The sequence below is a fragment of the Bison bison genome, unplaced genomic scaffold (genome assembly GCF_000754665.1).
Source record: "Bison bison bison isolate TAMUID 2011002044 unplaced genomic scaffold, Bison_UMD1.0 scf7180017864379, whole genome shotgun sequence".
Taxonomy (NCBI): domain Eukaryota; kingdom Metazoa; phylum Chordata; class Mammalia; order Artiodactyla; family Bovidae; genus Bison; species Bison bison.
Genome location: NW_011494951.1, coordinates 3,784,408 through 3,804,945, shown reverse-complemented (window position 1 = coordinate 3,804,945; position 20,538 = coordinate 3,784,408). Strand labels below are relative to the sequence as shown.

Here is a 20,538-nt window from a genome sequence, read left to right as displayed (position 1 = left end):
AAGCCTCTGGTCTTGATTCCTGGCTCCTGGACCCTGTGACGTTGGCTGCAGGGCTCCATCTCTGATGTCGCAGCTCCCTGGGCTCCCGCCAGCTTCTTCTGGCAGCGTGGCTGTGCTCGGGCAGTGAGGCCACACAGAGAACTGCTCTCATCATGTGTGCGGTGCTCTCGCCTCCCATTGTCTCCACCCCCACCTTGGGGTGGGTGGTAAGACCTGGCGGGCATGCAGGGGTGGGGGATCTGGGGGACGGGGCTCTCACCTGTGCTTCTCTGCCCTCCGATGGGTGCAGACAAGGACGTAATGACCAAGGCTAGGGGTGAGAGAAGCCCAGGGACCCGCACGACCCAGGGATCAAGAGGAACATCCGAGCTGAGCCCCAGAGGGTGAGTTTAAAGACGAAGGCGATGGAGGGCGGGCATGGTGTCCAAAAGTGACTCTGCCCCATCAGTGCATCCCATTCAGTTCCCGCTCCTCTTACTGCAGAGAGCACTCTGAGCCCACACTTGCCAACATCCATCTCTATGGTCCATAAATCCTCCTTCTGGCCTCTGCCCAATCACCAGCGTTTACAGAGCACTTTCTCGGCAGGTTTGGGGTCTGGAAGCAAGACCCCCGCCCTCAAAAAGTGAGACCCACACCAACTGTCCAGCCTCTGCTGTTGATACTCAGGGTACCTACCCCTGGACACCTACTCTAACTTCTTTCTTCTGCAGAATATCCCATGAGGTGGGTCTGTTGCAGGGAAGGGCCAATTCTGACTCCATTTTGGAACCGTTTCTTTGACTTGCTTTTCATGGCTTTTGTTATGATCATATATAAGGGCCTGCCTCAGACAACCCTGTCCCTCTGCCAGACTGTTCAAGTGCCCTTGTTCAGAACACTGCAGAAAGGAAACAGCTAACACAGCCCCTGGAGACTTATCATTCTAGGATATACTCGCAAGATTAATGACCTTTTTACTTTGTTTCCTCACAACTCCCCCACCCCCCATCTCTGTTCTAGAAAAGAGCCAGGCATCCAGAGCCTGATAAGATGGTTGTTTTGAGACATTTGTCTGCCGTCTTCTCGGTCTGCTTGGACTCCGTCACAGGTCTATTAACATCCCCATTTCACAGATGAGGACTTCGAGTCACAGAGGAGCTATACCACTGGTCTGCTGCTGCTGCTGCTAAGTCGCTTCAGTCCTGTCCGTCTCTGTGCGACCCATAGATGGCAGCCCACCAGGCTCCTCCGTCCATGGGATTTTCTAGGCAAAAGTACTGGAGTGGGGTGCCATTGCCTTCTCCAACCACTGGTCTAAGTTTACACAATTGTAACTGGCAGAGACGGGGGTCAGACAAAATTGATAGAAAAGTAAAAGTGAGGAGGTGGGACTTTCAGGGCAACTTTCAACGGGTCTTAGATATGAAGGTCTCCAGAAGCGAGGATTTCAGGGGGCACAGAGGCTTCAACCAGGGTGAGAGACCTTGGCATGTAGCTTGGCCAACAGCTATTCTGCACAGCTTGGTCAGAAGGAGCAGAGAGAGAAAACAGAGTGAACAGCCGTTCAGAACACTGGCTACGTGCACACACCCTCTCCGCGTTCGCAGGCAGCTGCACAGCCACAACAGTCTACACAGCCCATTTTACAGTTGGGCAAGCTGAGGCCCAGAAAGGTCCAGAAAGGTCAAGACCCTGGACAGGTCCCACAGCCGTGGTGGAGCGGTCCGGCACTGGAGCCTGTGCCGGAGGAGGCTGCCAAGGTGGGCCAAGCAGGGAACTGGCTGTCAGAGTCTAGCTTCCTTATCTGGTCAGTGTTTGATTTATTCCCTTCCCTAAACCGTGGACCTCATCTATTAACATCACGTCTACTGCTGCATCTCTGGAGCTTTGTCAGGGTCTGGCACTTAGAGGACACACACAGACACACACACACGAAAAATGATGGAGAGAAAGTGCCTTCCGAGAGCACCGGGTCCCCCTATCTGACAAGTGGTCCACACTTGCCTGGCCAGGTTAGGATGGCAGCCCCTTCCCACTTCCAGCCCCTGCCTTCTGGCCAGCCTTTGCCAAGGGGCCCAGCTGCTTGTACTCCCAGTCCCGTGGTGGCAGTGGCCATCCACGGATGGGTCCAGCGGGCAGGATTACATGGAGATAAATGCTTGGTCCTCCAGGCCAAGCCCTGTCTCTGTCTGTCTGCAGGTCCTTGTCCTAAGGTGCTCACACCAGCCTGTGGGTGGACAGCGCAGCCTGGAACAGAGTACTCGTGGGTGGGTGTGCCTTCTGGGGCTGTCAGAAGCGTTAGCCCCTGAGACGCTGCACCCAGGAGAGGAGGCAGTGGGGGGAGGCAGTGTGGTTCGGTGGGTGCTGCAGGGGGCATGCTGGAGCTGGACCACCTGGGTGGGCTCTGATCTCCATCCCAGACACCACCAGGGACTGCTCCGTGTAGGGTAAGGGGGTTAGAGAAGGCAAGGTTCAGAATAAAGAACCAGACCGGCACTTTACAGGAACAGATCACCTTTAATGAGGCGAGAAGGGGCAGCAGTCAGATTAGTGAGCTGCTGCAATGACCCAAGAAAAGAGTAAGTATATATAGATATATATGTGGAAATCTACTGTCTTAAGGGGGCCAGTTTTTCTCCAAGGTTGTTCAGATTCATTTCAGTTCAGTTTAGTCTTTCAGTCGTGTCCGACTCTTCGCGACCCCATGAATCGCAGCAGGCCAGGCCTCCCTGTCCATCACCAACTCCCGGAGTTCATTCAGACTCATGTCCGTCGAGTCAGTGATGCCTAGTTATCTCTTAAACGGCTCCAGCAAGGAATTCTGGAGATGGCCAGAGGCTGGGACCGAATCAACCTTAATGTAAATTTTTTTTCCGGGTGAGAGAGTTCTTTGTTTTGCATAGAATGGTGGGGAGGACCCAGAGGGGAGTTTTAACTCCAGGCTATTTTGAGCCAAGTAGCTTTCCTTCACTCCGTGCCTCTGTTTCCTCACCTGTAAAATCAAGATAAAATGTACTGATCCTAGGAGTCTGTGGAAGAATTCCCAGAAAGGGCTGAGAACAGATGCCTGGCCCGTAGGTTTTAGCGAGAACCCAGATGCTGCTGCTGGCAGCTTAGCCTGGCTTTGCTTTTTACCTCGGAGATGAGTCAGAGACTGGCCAGATTCTGCTAAAATCACAGGGCTGTAGCTGCTAACAGCACCTGCGAAAGGACGTTAGGTCTGCGTTGCACAGATCTCTTGCAGCCCGATAAAGGGGCAGTCGTGTGGCCGGGAGGGTGGGGGGCGGGAGGTGGGGGGACCGATGGCAAACTGAGCTCCCTGGACTGGCCACGCCCACCTGGACCGGCCCCGGAGGGGAGCCCCTCCTGGACAGCTGGCATCCTTACCCTGGGAATCCTCCCCAGGGAAGAGGACAGCCCACCTGCGTCCTGCGGGCCCCTGGCTGTGCCCCCCCAAACCCCGAGCGCCAGCTCTGACGTGCTTTGCTCTCCTTTCCCAGGACTGGTCCTGCTCGTTGATCGTGGCATCTCTCGTGGGCGCCTTCGGCTCCTCCTTCCTCTACGGGTACAACCTCTCGGTGGTGAACGCCCCGACTCCGGTGAGTGCCTCGTGGCCGCGAGAGAAGCCCGGCAGAGGGCGCTGCAGCCACGCGGAAAACCGGGTGTTAGCACCAAGGCTTGGATTGGTACCCCATTCTGCAAACCTTTGCGGGCCGGTTCTGTGCCAGACACCGGCTGGACACTGGGGTGAGGGGAGGGATAGAGGAAGGGAGAGCAGTCCCTGCGCTCGAGGGAGAGGTAGGAGATAAAGAAACAGAGGATGATGGCCCTGCGTGGGATCAGTTCCTTGCTCCTGGAGGGTCCTGGGAGAGTGTAGGGAAAGGAGAGGGGTCGCGGGAGGTTCCAGGGTTCAGATCCTAAGGATCTTATTCCAGGGCAAGGAACACGGAATCTGAGGCTCACGGAGGGATCTTAGGCATAGAAACATTTCCCTGGCCTGTTTTTTGTTTTTCTTGCCTGTGTTTATGGCTTTTAATCACAGCTAGAGGTCACTTGGGTATCTGTTGGTTTAAGATGCATCGCTGGCTCTTGTTTTCTTCTGAAATCAGGTCATTAGGTGCGGTTCCCCAGGCCCTCTTAACATCACTCTGCTGGTTTGCACTTGAAAGTTTGGTTTGCACCCACCTAGGCTGTTAGGTTTAGGTTCTACCTATTCCTGGAGGTGCTGGCTTCTACTTGACCAACCTCCATCCCTGGGGTAAAATGGTGGGGTCAAGGGTGGTGGGACAGGAAGACTTCCTGGAGGAGGTGATATCAGAGCTGCATCTTGACTGTGGAGCAAAGGCACAGAAGCCTGAGATATGAAACATTTGCAGAAATACAGGTCTGGTACAGTTGGAGCCCAGGATGTATTTTGGAGAATGTAAGGGCATGAGCTAAAGAGGCAGATAGAGTGCAGGCTGTGGACTTTGCCGAGTGTTTGTAAGGCTTCTCCTTGTTTGGGGGGCCTATGCTGTGTGCAAAACAGAGGGGGAGGCCGAATCAGTGCATCTCAAAGGGATCCCAGGAGCCCTGACTTTGCAGACATGCCTCAGGGATCCAGGTGCCATCTGTGCAGAAAAGCACTGTTTTTTCACTCTGTTAACTCTTTTATGTTTGGGGCTCTGTCAGTTCATTTGAAAAATTGATTCCGATACTGAAAATGGTTTGCAAAACCAGGAGGACTAGATGGCTTCTCTGAGCACTGGCAGCAATCAATGGCTTTGATTTTGTCATTGTGATGTCATCCTGAGATGGGGTCTGATTTGTCCATATTTGTCTTTAAGAGCATTGGGGATTTGCACTCTTTTATTTACTTGGTCTTCCCAGGTGATGGAGTGGTAAAGAATCCACCTGCCAATGCAGGAGATGCAGGAGACTAGGGTTCTACCCCTGGGTCCGGACTTTCCCCTGGAGAAAGAAATGGCTACCCACTCCAGTATTCTTGCTTGGAGAATTCCATGGAGAGAGGTGCCTGGAAGGCTACAGTCCATGGAGCTGCAAAGAGTCTGACATGACTAAGCACACAATTTATTATTTATTTGGCTGAGTTTTTTCTTAGTTTCGGCATACTGTATCTTCCTTGCATGCTGCGGGATCTTTCATTGCGGCACATGGATTCTCTAGTTGTGGCTCACGGGCTTAGTGGCTCCGTGGCATGTGGGATCTTAGTCCCCCAACTAGGGATTGAACCCACATCCCCTGCATTGCAAGGTGGATTCTTTAACCACTGGACCACCAGATAAGTCTCTGGGAATGTGCACTTTTGCTTCATCTTGATAATCCAGCAGAGCCTCCAGCGGAGGGTAGAGAATCTTTGCACTTATGGCTTATGGGGCAAAGAGACATGTAAAACTTGTAAAACTTGAACATGGAATAGAATGATATGAGTGGAAACGTCATAGTTCAAGCAATGACCATGGGGACAGGTAGAAGGAGTAATCATGTTGTTCATGCATTCAAGAAACTGTTTTTAATGAATAAATTTTATGTTTTAGAGCAGTTTTAGGTTAGAGAAAAGCACAGAATTTCCATATACTCCCTGCCCCGACACATGCAGTCTCAACACTCTGAACATCCTGCACCAGAGCCGTACCTTTGTTATAACTGGTGACCCACATTCACACATCCTTATCAGCCAAAGCCCACAGTTTACATGAAGGTTCACTCTTTGTGTTATACTTTGTACAGATTTGGACACAGGTATAATGACTTGTGGGCCCGCCTAGTGGCTCAGTGGTAAAGAATCCGCCTGCCAGTGCAAGAGACAGGGGTTCAATTCCTGGGTCGGGAAGATCCCCTGAGGAGGCAATGACAACCCAGTCCAGTATTCTTGGCTGGAGAATCCCATGGACAGAGGAGCTTGGAGGGCTACAGTCCACGGGGTTGCAAAGAGCTGGACATGACTGAGCGACTAAACAACAACAACAAAAGCAACATGATGACTTGTACCCACCACTGTAGTATGTTGCACATAGTCCCTAAACACCCTCTGTGCTCTGCCTGTGAGTTCCTCCTTCCTGCACCCTGGCAACCACTGATCTTTTGACTGTCTCCACACAGGCACACCTTGCTTTATTGCCCTGTCTTTTTGCAGGTATTGTATATTTCACAAATTGAAGGTTTGTGTTAACCCTGTGCTGAGCACGTCTACGGCACCATTTTTCTAACAACGTTTACTCACGGCTTGTCTCTGTGTTACATTTTGATGATCTCACAGTATTTCAGACTTTTCCATTATTATATTCATATGGCGATCTGTGATTTTTTTTTTGGCTGCACTTGCAGCATGCAGGATATGAGTTCTCTGACTCGGGAGAGAACCCATGGCCCGTGCATTGGGAGCACAAGTCCTAACCACTGGATCACCAATGGTCCACCGATCAGGACTCTTGTTGATGTTACTGTTGTAACTGCTTTGGGGCTCCACAGTCTGAGCCCATATAAGGCACAGAACTTGGTGGGTCAGTGTTGTGTGAGTTCTGACTGTCCACCAACCAGCTGTTCCCCCATCTCATCTCTTTCTCCTTGGGCCTCCCTATTCCCTGAGACCCAACAAGACTGAAATTAAGCCAATGAATAACCCTACAATGGCCTCTAAGTGTTCAAGTGACAGGAGGAGTCATATGTCTCACCTTAAATCAAAAACTAGGAATTACTAAGCGCACTGAGGAAGGCATGCTGGAAACTAAGAGGGGTGTAAAGCTAGGCCTCTTGCCCCAAACAGTTGCCCAAGTTGTGAATGCAGAGGAATAGTTCTTGAAGGAAATTAAAGCTGCTACTCCAGTGAACACATAAATTGACCACAAAAGTAAAGCAGCCTTATTGATGATCTAGAGAAGGGCGTAGTGGTCTGGAAGGAAGATTCCACCAGACACAACATTCCTTTAACCAAAGCCTAAACCAGAGTCAGTTTCCCGGCTGGCGCTAGTGGTAAAGAACCTGCCTGCCAATACAACTGATGCGAGAGATACGGCTTTGATCCCTGGGTTGGGAAGATCCCCTGGAGGAGGAAATGGCAACCCACTCCAGTAGAAAATGTGGAAAATCCTACAGACCAAGGAGCCTGGTGGGCTACAGTCTACGGGGTCACAAAGAGTCAGATGTGACTGAGTGAGCAGCATGCAGCATGCAATCCAGAGCAAGATCCTGACTCTCTTCAATTCTGTGAAGGCTGAGAGAGGCGAGGAAGCCGCCAAAGAGAAGTTTGAACTGATAGCCAGAGATCGATTCGTGAGGTTTTAGGAACATAAAGTGTGAGGTGAATCAGCAAGTGCTGATGTAGAAGCTGCCGTAAGTTATCCAGAAAATCTAGTTAAAATAATTTATGAAGGTGGCTACACTAAACAACAGACTATCAGTGTAGACGAAACAGCTTTCTTTTGGAAGATACCATCTAGGACTTTCGTAGCCCCAGAGGAAAAGTCAGTGCTTGACTTCGGAGCTTCAAAGGACTGGCTGACTCTCTTGTTAGGGTGGTGATCTTAAGCTGTGGATTTTAAGCTGGAGCCGACGCTCATTTACCAAACTGAAAATCCTAGGGCCCTTAAGAATTTTGCTATCTTGTCTCTGCTTTTGCTAAACAGAAGAAATGACAAAGTCTGAATGACGGCACATCTATTTACTGAATATTTTAAGCCCACTGTTGATACCTACTGCTCAGGAAAAAAGATTCTCTTGAAAATTAGATTGCTGACTGACCATGCACCTGGTCACCCAAGAGCGCTGATGGAAACACACGATGAGATTAATATCGTTTTCCTGCCCGCTAATACATCAAGTAGACGAGATCGGGTGTGTGCAGATTGCTATGGCTGTAGATCAACCCTAAAGGAAATCAACCCTAAATATTTGCTGGAAGGACTGTTGCTGGAGCTGAAGTTCCAATACTTTGGCCACCTGACTTTTTCCAATTCATTGAAAAAGTCCCTGATGCTGGGAAAGATTGAAGGGAAAAGAAGGGGGTGGCAGAGGATGAGATGGTTAGATAGCATCACAGACTCAATGGACATGAATCTGAGCAAACTCCCAGAGATAGAGAAGGACCAGGAAGCCTGGCATCTGCAGTCCATGGGGTCACAAAGAGTCAGACACGACTGAGTGACTGAACAAACAAGAGAGCTTATACAACATCCATGCTACTGCCTGGGGATTAAGGGGATAATTTTGATTTCCAAGTCTTATTTAAGAAATACATTTCCTGGAAAGGCTAGGGGGAAGCAATAGTTAGGAGTTTTGCTTGGACATGTTTGTGTATGTGCTCAGTCACTCAGTCGTGTCCAGCTCTTTGTGGCTCTGTGCACTATAGCCTACCGGGCTCCTCTGCCCATGAAATTTTCCAGGCAAGAATACTGGAGTGGGATGCCATTTCCTACTCCAGGGGATTTTCCCAACCCAGTGATTGACCCTGGGTCTCTTGGGTCTCCTGCAGTGTCACGTGGATGCTTTATCACCCATGCCACCTGGAAAGCCCATTATGGACATCCACGCGCTGCTATATTTAAGATAGATACCCAACAAGGACCTACTGTATAGCACATGGACCTCTGCTTATTGTTATGTGGCAGCCTGGATGGGAGGACTGTTTGGGGCGAGAATGGATCCGTATACATGTATGGCTGAGTCCCTTCGCTGTTCACCTGAGACTATCACTACATTGTTTGTTAATTGGCTCTGCTGCTACTGCTGCTGTTAAGTCGAGTCAGTTGTGTCCGTCTCTGTGCGACCCCCTAGACGGCAGCCCACCAGGCTCCCCTGTCCCTGGGATTCTCCAGGCAAGAACACTGGAGTGGGTTGCCATTTCCTTCTCCAATGCATGAAAGTGAAGTGAAAGTGAAGTTGCTCAGTCATGTCTGACTCTTAGCGACCCCATGGACTGCAGCCTACCAGGCTTCTCCATCCATGGGATTTTCCAGGCAAGAGTACTGGAGTGGGGTGCCATTTCTTTCTCCAGTTAATTTGCTATACCCCAATATGAAAGAAAGTTTAAGATGTTTTTTAAAAATATATTTCATAAGGCTATACCTGCCATAGATAATTATCCCACTGATGGATCTGAGCAGGGTAAATTGATAACTTTGCAGAAAGGAGTCACCATTCTAGATGCCATTGTCTAGTCAAGAACATTGACTCTTTGCGACCCTTTGGACTATACAGTCCATGGAATTCTCCAGGCCAGAATACTGGAGTGGGTAGCCGTTGCCTTCTCCAGGGGATCTTCCCAACCCAGGGATGGAACCCAGGCCCCCACATTACAGGTGGACTCTTTACCAGCTGAGCCACAAGGGAAGCCCTGTGATTCATAGGAAGAGGTCAAAATATTTACATTAACAGGAGTTTGGAAGAAGTTGGTTCCAATCCTCGTGGATGACTTGGAAGGGTTCAAGACTTCCATGGAGGAAGTCACTGCAAATGTGGTGGAAACAGCAAGAGAACTAGAATGAGAAGTGGAGTGCTGAGTCACTTCAGCCATGCCTGACTCTGTGACCCCATGGACTATAGCCTGCCCAGGCTCCTCTGTCCATGGGATTCTCCAGGCAAGAATACTGGAGTGGGTTGCCATGCCCTCCTCCAGGGGATCTTCCCGACCCAGAGATCGGACCCTAGTCTCTCGTGTCCCCTGCACTGGCAGGCGGGTTCTTTACCACGAGCATCACCTGGGAAACCAGAGCCTGAAGACTGAATTGCTGCCATCTCATGATAAAACGTTCACAGATGAATAGTTGCTTCTCACGGTTGAGCAGAAGTAAGTGGTTTCTTGAGATGGAATCTACTCCTGGTGAAGACACTGTGAAGACTGTACTATATAAATTTAGTTGTTAAAGCAACGGCAGGGTTTGAGAGGTTTGACGCCAATGTTGAAAGAAGTTCTGCTATGGGTAAAATGCTATCAGACAGCTTTTCGTGCTATAGAGAAATCATTCACAAAAGGATGAGGCAATCAATGCAATAAATTTCATCAGTCTCTTATTTTAAGAAATTGTCACAGCCATCCCGGCCTTCAACAACCACCACCGTGATCAGTCAGCAGCCATCAACATGGAGGCAAGACCCTCCACCAGCAAAAAGACCACAATTTGCTGAAGACTCAGATGTTAGTTAGCATTTTCTTAGCAGGAAAGTATTTTTTAATTAAGGTATATAAATTGTTTTAAAAGACCATGTTATTACACATTCAACTATAGTGTAAGGTAAATGTAAATTTTACGTATGCTGGGAAACCAAAAATTCATGTGACTCACTTAATCGTGATATTCACTTGATTGTGAGACTTTGGAACCAAAGTCAAAGTATCTTCAAGTATTTTGTCCTTTCCAGAATGTCACATATTTAGACTCATGCAGTATGTTCAGGTTGGCTTATTAATAATATGCATCAAAGTTTCCTCCATGTCTATTCATGGCTTGAAAGCTCATTTGTTTTTGGCTCCAGATAATATCCCATTGTCTGGATGTTGTTGTTCAATCACTAAGTCATGTCCGACTCTTTTTGACCCCAGGGACTGCAGCACGCCAGCCTTCCCTGTCCTTCACTATCTCCCAGAATTGGCCCAAATGCATATCCATTGAGTTGGTGATACCATCCAACCATCTCATCCTCTGTCATCCCCTTTTCCTTCTGCCCTCAATGTTTCCCAGCATCAAGGTCTTTTCCAGTGAGTAAGCTCTTCCCATCAGGGGGCCAAAGTATTGGAGCTTCAGCTTCAGCATCAGTTCTTTCAATGAATATTCAGGGTTGATTTCCTTTAAGATTGACTGGTTTGATCTTCTTGCAATCCAAGGGATTCTCAAGAGTCTTCTCCAGCACCACAATTTGAAAGCATCAATTATTTGGCGCTCAGCCTTCTTTATGGTCCAACCCTCACCTCCATACATGACTATTGGAAAAACCATAGTTTTGACTATATGGACATTTATCAGCAAAGTGATGTCTCTGCTTTTTTTATACACTGGTTATGTTTGTCATAGCTTTCCTGCCAAGAAGCAAGTGTCTTGAAGTGAGTTGCCATTTCCTCCTCCAGGGGATCTTCCTGACCCAGGGATCGAACCCAGGTCTTTTGCATCTCCTGCATTGCAGGCAGATTCTTTTCCGCTGAGTCACAAAGAAAGCTTCTGTGTCTGGATGTACCCTAGTTTATTTAGCCACTCACCTGCTGAAGGACATCTTGATTACATCCAAGCTTTGGCAATTATGAATAAAGCTGCTATAAATATCCATACAATCCAGAAATCACCCTTCTTGGTATTTACCAAAATAAACTGAACACTTATGTCCGCACAAAACCCTGCATATGAATGTCTGCTGGATGTCTCTGTCTGCTGGTTCATTCTTAATTATACAACTGTATTTTGTATGTATGGGCTTCTCAGATGGCACAGTGGTAAAGAATCTGGCTGTCAATGCAGGAGATATCTGGGTTGGGAAGATACCCTAGAGGAGGAAATGGCAACCCACTCCAGTATTCTTGCCTGGAGAATCCCTTGGACAGAGGAGCCTGGTGGGTTACAGCCCATGGGGTCACAAAAGAGTCAGATACAACTGAGCATGCAAGCTTGTACATTTTATGTATACAATGGATGTCATACAAAGTATATTCTAAACATAAAAATACTGGGAAAGTCTACTCAGCCATTAAAAAGAATACATTTGAATCAGTTCTAATGAGGTGGATGAAACTGGAGCCTATTATACAGAGTGAAGTAAGCCAGAAGGAAAAACATAAATACAGTATACTAACGCATATATATGGAATTTAGAAAGATGGTAACAATAACCCGGTGTATGAGACAGCAAAAGAGACACTGATGTATAGAACAGTCTTATGGACTCTGTGGGAGAGGGAGAGGGTGGGAAGATTTGGGAGAATGGCAATGAAACATGTAAAATATCATGTAGGAAACGAGTTGCCAGTCCAGGTTCGATGCACGATGCTGGATGCTTGGGGCTGGTGCACTGGGACGGCCCAGAGGGATGGTATGGGGAGGGAGGAGGGAGGAGGGTTCGGGATGGGGAACACATGTATACCTGTGGCGGATTCATTTTGATATTTGGCAAAACTAATACAATTATGTAAAGTTTAAAAATAAAATAAAATTAGAAAAAAAATACTGGGAAAAAAGTTTGTTAAATGAGAGAATGAGAAAGAAAAACTAAATGAGAACTTGGCTTTGTCAAGGGGGTCTAATTTATTGCCACCACTCCCAAGCCACATAAACTAGGACTTAGTTGAAACAATGCCAGCTTCCACAAAAATAACAGTGAGTGGTCTGGCTTTAATAATGAATGAGTCACGTTTCAGTGATTTCTGAGTTGGTGACATTTGTTCTTTTCTAGGGAGGGTATACGGAAGCTCACCCCCCTGTCCTGCCCTAGGGTCAGTATTTAAGCCCAGGGCTTCAGCAGAACAATTAATTTGACTCATCATACATTTCCCAGCAGCAGTGGTGTAGTTTATCATTTTCTTCTCCCCAGTCCTTCCCTAAGGGCAGGTAAACATGCAGTGATAAGGAGTTAAATCATCACCTCTATCTCCAAGAGCAGAGCCATCCCAGTTAGCGGCAGATGCTAAATGCCGGCCCAGGCAAAGGCAGATGCTAAATGCCGGCCCAGGCAAAGATGCCAATGAGCCAGCAGACAGAGAAGCAGAAGCAAGTTGTGGTCCTTTCCATTAATCCCACCCCAGGCTGCCATTTTAAAGCCACTGTTCTGGAAGCCCCCTTGCTCTCAGAAAAGCAGGGCACATCATGGGATGCCTCTGTGTTCTGAGATCTTTAACAGGGAAAATTATTAAATAGGAGGGCTGATGAGGGTAGAGCTTGTTACAGACATCTGGGTGGATCAGGACCAGTGGGGGCAGGGGAGAGTGGGGCTCCACCTCTTGGTGGGAGAAGGCTAAGATTACAGGAAAAACCAGCGCATCTTATCATTTCAGAAGCAACTGGCCATTATTTTGATGAGATAGGCATCTGATTAACTTCATCATGGACCAGCATTTCCTCTGATTTGAGAATCGCATTCTTGCTTTCTCCTTTTTTCTCTTTTCCTTTTGTCTCATCCTGTCTCACTAGTTATGCAAGCAAAACAGGCTGCTATTAGCAAAAACAAACAGCACAACTTTAATGATTCAACCATAAAATTACTGCTCTGATTCCCCTTCTATGAAGCAGGAACTGAATCTCTCATTTGGATATCAACCTTCATGGCAGATATTGTGACATGTGTGCATGCGTGCTAAGTTGCTTCTTTCATGTCCGACACTTTGCAACCCCATAGACTGTAGCCCACCAGGCTCCCCTGTCCATGGGATTCCCCAGGCAAGAATTCTGGAGTGGGTTGCCATGCCCTCCTCCAGGGGATCTTCCAGACCCAAGGGTGGAACCCGCATCTCTTATGTCTCCTGCTTTGGCAGACAGGTTCTTTACCACTAGCGTCACCTGGGAAGCCCTAGATATTGTGAGAGTAATCTCATTTTACAAAACAGGGAGCCTGGGGGGCGGGAAGAGAGATGGGGTAACTGACTCAAGGCCACTCAGCCAATGGGGAGTCACAATCTCAGCCCCACCCAAAGGCCACTTTTAAGACTTTTTCTAAATCTCCCTTTTCTTATTTCCCCAGAGATCAGCCACATATGCATTTTATATCCTCTTTGGGAGCTCAGTATTTATTTTGCAAGCATTTTTTCCATGTTACTGAGTACTCCCATCGCCAGGATTGCTAACAGCTGTGTATTGCTGCCTCCCATGGCTGCTCCACCTTCCCAAAGTGGGCCTCTTAGATTGCTCTCAATTTTTCTCTAGTACGAGATGCTGCCGCACTGTTTAACCTGGGATCTCTGAGTCATTGTTTGCTTTTAATCGGAGTCGGCAGAACTGCTGGCTGACAGGAGGAGGGTGCCTTTCCAGGCCTGGGGTGTTGATGTCTGAATATTCCACACTGTGGGTGCCACTCCTGGGGTCCCCAGATTATGGGAGCTCAGATGCCTGCCTCTTTGAGTTAACATCTTTTCCTTTCGTAAAGCTCCTCTGTGGGAAAATGCCTTTGTTGAGCCTAATGATCAAAGGACCATATTCCCAACTCAGAGTTGCTCTGCTTCGAGGGGTGGGCGCCCTGGCTGCTGCAGCCAGACAGAGGGAACCCAGTGACAGCCAGCCCAGGAAGGCAGGGAGTCAGGATGGAGGAGGAGATTGGATGGCATGACTGGTATGAACAAACCCAGGCAGACAAAACTGGAAACATTCTCTTTCCGCCTGACAGGAGAAAAACACTGAGATTTATTGAGCACTAACTCTAGACATCATGCTAGGGACCACTCATCCCCACCCAATCCTTCCTGCAGGATTGTTATGGCTGCAAACCCGGGTTGTTCTACAAATAAGTTATTCTGTAATTGGTGCTCAAAACCATCACCCTGCACTTGAGTTGAATCAGGAGGTCCTTTGAGATCCCCTGCTGCCTCAAGACTGATTTTCAGCAGCCATAAGCAATTTGAAGAGTAATGAAAGAACTCACCCTTTTCACTACAGCCAAACAGAGGGCATACAGAGAGGACTAGGAAATGTTATCTGAGTGAAGGTCTGTGTAAATGCACTGTCCTCCTGCAAACACAGCTGTGTGTGTGTGTGTGTGTGTGTTAGTCACTCATTCGTGTTGGACTCCTTGCAACCCCATGGACTGTAGCCTGCCAGCTCTTCTGTCCATGGGATTTCCCAGGCAAGAATACTGGAGTGGGTAGCCATTCCCTTCTTCAGGGGATCTTCCTGACCCAGGGATCAAACCTGGGTCTCCTGCACTGCAGGCAGATTCTTTACCATCTGAGCCACCAGGAAAGCCCTAAACATAGCTATGCGATCCCTCAGAAGAATGTTCCAGCAGCAGACAGACTCCAGATCAATTTTTTTTTTTTAATAAGAAGGATATTTGGAAGCACATATTCTTCTCTCAGCTCCTGCCTTGGGCCACATAGAAAACGAAACTTTCTTTCTTTGTGTTCTATATAATTAGACCCAAGGGTTGGGCCACCTTCCTCATTACAAAGGTAGTTGAGGGAGGAACCCAGAAAACTCTGGAAGCCTTCCTCTCCGATGATCCCTTGCAATTACTGCGTCCTCTATCATCACGCTCAGTGTTCGTTCTGAAAGCCGGCTGAGTGGGCGAAATATTCTCAGATGTCTAGAAGTACAGAGGTCTCTCCCTCACTCCTCGGTTACTCAGACTCCTCCAGGAGAATCTCACAGTGGGAAGAAAAGAAGACACCCCAGAGCTGCAAACTGAATATTAAGTCAAGAGGGAGCTGGCCGCTTTCCTAAGGACCTAGGAGGTGGGTTGGGGTCCTCAAGGCCACCCTAGTCTTCATCATTTGCTAGAAGGGCCCATAAGACTCACCACGAGGCTTATTCATGATTGATTGATTACAGCAAAAGGATGCAGAGCGAAATCGACCGAGGACTTAGGTGCCTGGGGTGAAGTGCAGAGGAGACCAGGGTCGTCTCCTGTGGAGGTGGGCCGGATGCCCTTAATTTCCCCAGCAGCAAGCTATGACACCTCTGTGAGCAGTCTTCCTTCAGGGAAGCTCATCAGAGACTCAGGATTCAGGGCGTTTATCAGGGGTCAGTCACAGAGTCACCTCCTTGAGACACGTACACAATTCCTGACTCCCAGAAAAGAAGCACAGACCACACTGTTGGCACACTCTAAGTCCCAGGAGCCCTTCTTCTCACTCCTGGGAATGGTGTGTTCCCTCCCCAAATCCAAGTTCCCCAAGGCCAGCCCAGGACTCACCTAGCAAGCAGGCCTTTCAGAGGCTAGAAGTCTCAGGCCAGACATGTTCACTTTTTCTGCACAGGTGGCAGAATATCCACCTGCCAATGCAGGAGACACAGGAGACCAGAGTTCAACCCCTGGGTTGGGAAGATCTCCCCCTGGAGAAGGAAGTGGCAACCCACTCCGGTATTCTTGCCTGGAAAAATCCCATTGACAGAGGAGCCTGGTGGGCTATAGTCCATGGGGTCACAAAGAACTCCGCACAGATTAGCAACTGAACACTCCCTGTCTTTGGAGAAGGAGATGGCAGCCCACTCCAGTATTCTTGCCTGGAGAATCCCAGGGATGGAGGAGCCTGGTGGGCTGCTGTCCATGGGGTGGCACAGAGTCAGACACGACTGAAGTGATTTAGCAGCAGCAGCAGCAGCGCCCTGTCTTGGTTCTGCTATTTAGGGGACACTAGGTGGCGCCGCTGAGCTGACATAATTTTGTCTTGTGTGGGCTTCCCTTCCAAGAGCCTGGTCTGTAAAGACTTCTGTACTGTTTTCCTCCCGGTGCCGGCGTGTTCAGTAGTGTGGGGCTGTCTCTGCAAATCCCTAAGGAGTTAACTAGCATGAATTGCTCTGTGATGCAACGGTGTGTGTACTCTGGCCCATCCACCCATCTATGTATGAGCATTGTTATAGCCCTCCTGAGAAAAATTTGACATGGATTAATGACAACCTCTATGAATCAGGCAGGAACATTAGTATCGTAAAACAGGCTACAAGGTAATTTGCCTCCCATTGTCTGGCAATTTCCTGTCGTCCTTTGGAGCTGTTCTATGGCAGTCCCTGCGGCTGGGCATTGCACGGTTCAATTAGTCGCCAAAGCTTGGCCCCTGTGTTGCTGGCTGGGGAGATAGTGGTAAATTATTCATGGCTTCGTAGACCTGAGAAGTAAACAAGTCTAGAACCCTTCTTTCACAAGGCAGAAACAATGATGTCAAAACCCCCGACCCCCACCAGTCACCCCAGCTTCTGTTTGTGTGTGTTTTTTTTTTTTTTTGGAATTCTTGTGGATCCAGCACTGTCCTTTATGTTCATCTTCACATTTTAAATCCTCATGGTAACTCTTTAGGGAGGAAAATGATTTCATAGATGAGGGGCCAAAGGCACAGAGAGGTTGAGCAACTTGCTCAAGATCACCCAGCAGAAAAGTGGCCAAGCTGAGAGCTGGATGAAATGGATTCCAGAGCCTTTAACCACTGAGAACCCGGCCCTCAGAGGACTGAACAATACAAGTGAGTCCAAACCCATGACTTCTCAGCTCTTTGTTGAGTCTCTGTTCCTTTAACCCTGTGACCTCTATTTATTTCTTTGCAGTTTGGGCTCTAGTTAGTGCTGGTCATGATATAAATATTCCTTGGTGAGTTTATAAACTGTTTCTATTAGACTCATCATCTCTTAACAGTTCAGGAGCCTCCTGACTGGTCCAGCCGCCTCCAGGATAAACTTTCTGAGTCCCACACCACGCCTACAATGAATGTTCTGCAACACAAGTGAGGATCTCAGTTCCAAGTTCAAATCCTTCAACTGCTCTTCAACACCCACAGGATGAAGTGTGGACCCCTTGGGCTGGCAGTCAACTTCTGACCACGTCTGCATAGTTCTCCAACCTGTCCCCAGCTGCCGGGCCACCTTCACACTCCACTGACTCATTTACAATGTCTCTATATCATCACCTAGGCCATCAGCTTCTCCACCTTTGAGAACTGCCATCTACAGTCATCTAACCCCAGCCCCTACTCTTTGTTCTTCGTGTCCCTGATCTGAAGGACCTGGCTGAGTGGCTGTAGCCCTTTTCAGCTTCCTGATACCGCAGGTCTTTCCACTCCATGTTGTATGTGCTTGCTTATTTGGCTCTTATGTCCACAATAGATCTTGAGCCCCTCAAAGGCAGGGACTGCAGAACTTGTCTCTAGAAGACAGGGTGGGAACCTGGGCCCCTAATAGGAGGAAGTAGAAAAGAGAAAAAGCATTAGTCACTCAGATGTGTCCGACTCTTTGGGACCCCATGCACCTTAGCCCACAAGGCTCTTCTGTCCATAGTGCTCTCCAGGCAGGAACACTGGAGTGGGTTGCCATTTCCTTCTCCAGGGGATCTTCCCAACCCAGGGATCTCCTGCATTGGCAGGCAGGTTCTTTGCTGTCTGAGCCAACAGGGAAGAATGTCCTAATAAAAGACACAAGAATGGGTTTGTCGGAAGTAGGTCCAATGGAAAAATAAAAGGTGGACTCAGTGAATGAGATGGCCTGAAATGAGCCTAGAGATTAGCTAATATGGCAATCTTAAAGCTATATTTTCTTGCAGATTACTTCTTTCAAATAGAGTCTTACGAGTTCCCCAAAACATAAAAGGAAATCTCTAGTCAAAGGCCCATATTGCCACACCTAGCCACCCTTCATGATTTTGCCTAAATTTTCCTTTTCTTTCTTTCTTCATACTGTTCATGGGATTCTCAAGGCAAGAATGCTGAAGTGGTTTTCCATTCCCTTTTCCAGTGGACCACATTTTATCACAACAAAATTATTAAGAAGAGGTGGCAAGAATACACAGAAAACCTATACAAAAATGATCTTCATGACCGAGATAACTATGATGGTGTGATCACTCACCTAGAGCCAGACATCCTGGAATGCGAAGTCAAGTGGGTCTTAGGAAGCATCACTATGAACAAAGCTAGTGGAGGTGATGGAATTCCAGTTGAGCTATTTCAAATCCTAAAAGATGATGCTGTGAAAGTGCTGCACTCAATATGCCAGCAAATTTGGAAAACTCAGCAGTGGCCACAGGACTGGAAAAGGTCAATTTTCATTCCAATCCCAAAGAAAGGCAATGCCAAAGAATGCTCAAACTACCACACAATTACACTCATCTCACAGGCTAGCAAAGTAATGATCAAAATTCTCCAAGCCTGGCTTCAACATTACATGAACCGTAAACTTCCAGATGTTCAAGCTGGATTTAGAAAAGCTAGAGAAACTGAAGATCAAATTGCCAACATCCACTGGATCATTGAAAAAGCACAGGAGTTCCAGAAAAACATCTACTTCCACTTTATTGACTATGCCAAAGCCCTTGACTGTGTGGATCACAACAACTATTTTAATAAAAATTTTAAGAAAATTCTGAAAGAGATGGGAATACCAGACCATCTGACCTGCCTCCTGAGAAATCTGTGTGCAGGTCAAGAAGCAACAGTTAGAACTGGACATGGAGCAACAGACTGGTTCCAAATCGGGAAAGGAGTACATCAAGGCTGTATATTGTAACCCTGCTTATTTATGTGCAGAGTACATCATGTGAAAGTCTGCGCTGGATGAAGCACAAGCTGGAATCAAGATTGCCAGGAGAAATATTAATAACCTCAGATATGCAGATGACACCACCTTTATGGTAGAAAATGAAGAACCAAAGAACTTCTTGAGGAAAGTGAAAGAGGAGAGTGAAAAAGCTGGCTTACAACTCAACATTCAGAAAACTAAGATCATAGCATGCGGTCCCATTACATCATGGCAAATAGATGGGGAAACAATGGAAACAGTGACAGACTTTATTTTCTTGGGCTCCAAAATCACTGCAGATGGTGACTGCAGCCATAAAATTAAAAGATTCTTGCTTCTTGGAAGAGAAGCTATGATCAACCTAGACAGCACAGACATTAAAAAAGCACAGACATTACTTTGCCAACAGAAGTCCGTCTAGTCAAAGCTATAGTTTTTCCAGTAGTCATGTATGGATGTGAGAGTTGGACTATAAAGAAAGCTGAGCACCAAAGAATTGATGCTTTTGAACTGTGGTGTTGGAGAAGACTCTTGAGAGTCCCATGGACTACAAGGAGATCCAATCAGTCCATCCTAAAGGAGATCAGTCCTGGGTGTTCATTGGAAGGACTGATGCTGAGGCTGAAACTCCAGTACTTTGGCCACCTCATGTGAAGAGCTGACTCATTGGAAAAGACTCTGATGCTGGGAGGGATTGGGGGCAGGAGGAGAAGGGGACGATAGAGGATGAGATGGCTGGTGGCATCACCAACTTGATGGACGTGAGTTTGAGAAAGCTCTGGGAGTTGGTGATGGACAGGGAAGCCTGGCGTGCTGCAGTCCATGGGGTCACAAAGAGTCAGACAGGACTGAGTGACTGAACTGAACTGAACATTCTCTTTCTCAAAGCCTCATATCATGGTCATTGTCATGGCCTGGGCCTGTCAGGTTGATGGTGCTCAGGTAAATCAGTTGCCGTAACATGCAACCCCTAAATCTTGGTGGCTGAACACAATGAGAGTTAATTTCCCAGCCCTGTTGTCACCCAAGCAGGTGAGCAGGGGTGCTCTGCTCCCTGCAGACACCCTGGGGCCCAGGCTCATTCTACTGAGGGGCTCCTTCATCCCTGAGAGGTTCAGAGGCCTCTGCAGGGGGTCCTCTGTGACTGTCCAGCCTGCAGGAAAAGGAAGTGAGTGAGAAGGTCCAGGAACTCTTAACATCTCTTTACACATCTTTGGTGACAAATGGTCCTATGAACCCCTACCCCCACCACACCGCCCCCGCCACCCAGATTCAAGGGACTGAGGCATGTGACGTGGCAGTGTAGGCAGGAATAGGAAGAGGGTAGATGCTGTGAGCTCGGGCAGGCTCTGCAGTCCCAGTGGATTCAGAGCAGCTTTCAGAAGCATCGCTTCACTCCAAAGCTTTTGGCTCTGATGAAACATCACAGAAT

The 20,538-nt window shown here is 48.0% G+C and overlaps 1 protein-coding gene across 1 annotated transcript in view; it reads left to right on the top strand.

Annotated features, from left to right (window-relative positions):
- Positions 1–20,538, top strand: part of SLC2A9 (solute carrier family 2 (facilitated glucose transporter), member 9) — a 52,829-nt gene that overhangs the window by 341 nt on the left and 31,950 nt on the right. The window contains exon 2 of the mRNA XM_010857266.1: positions 3,483–3,581. Coding sequence (XP_010855568.1) covers positions 3,483–3,581 — 99 coding nt within the window. The remainder of the gene's footprint in view (positions 1–3,482; positions 3,582–20,538) is intronic.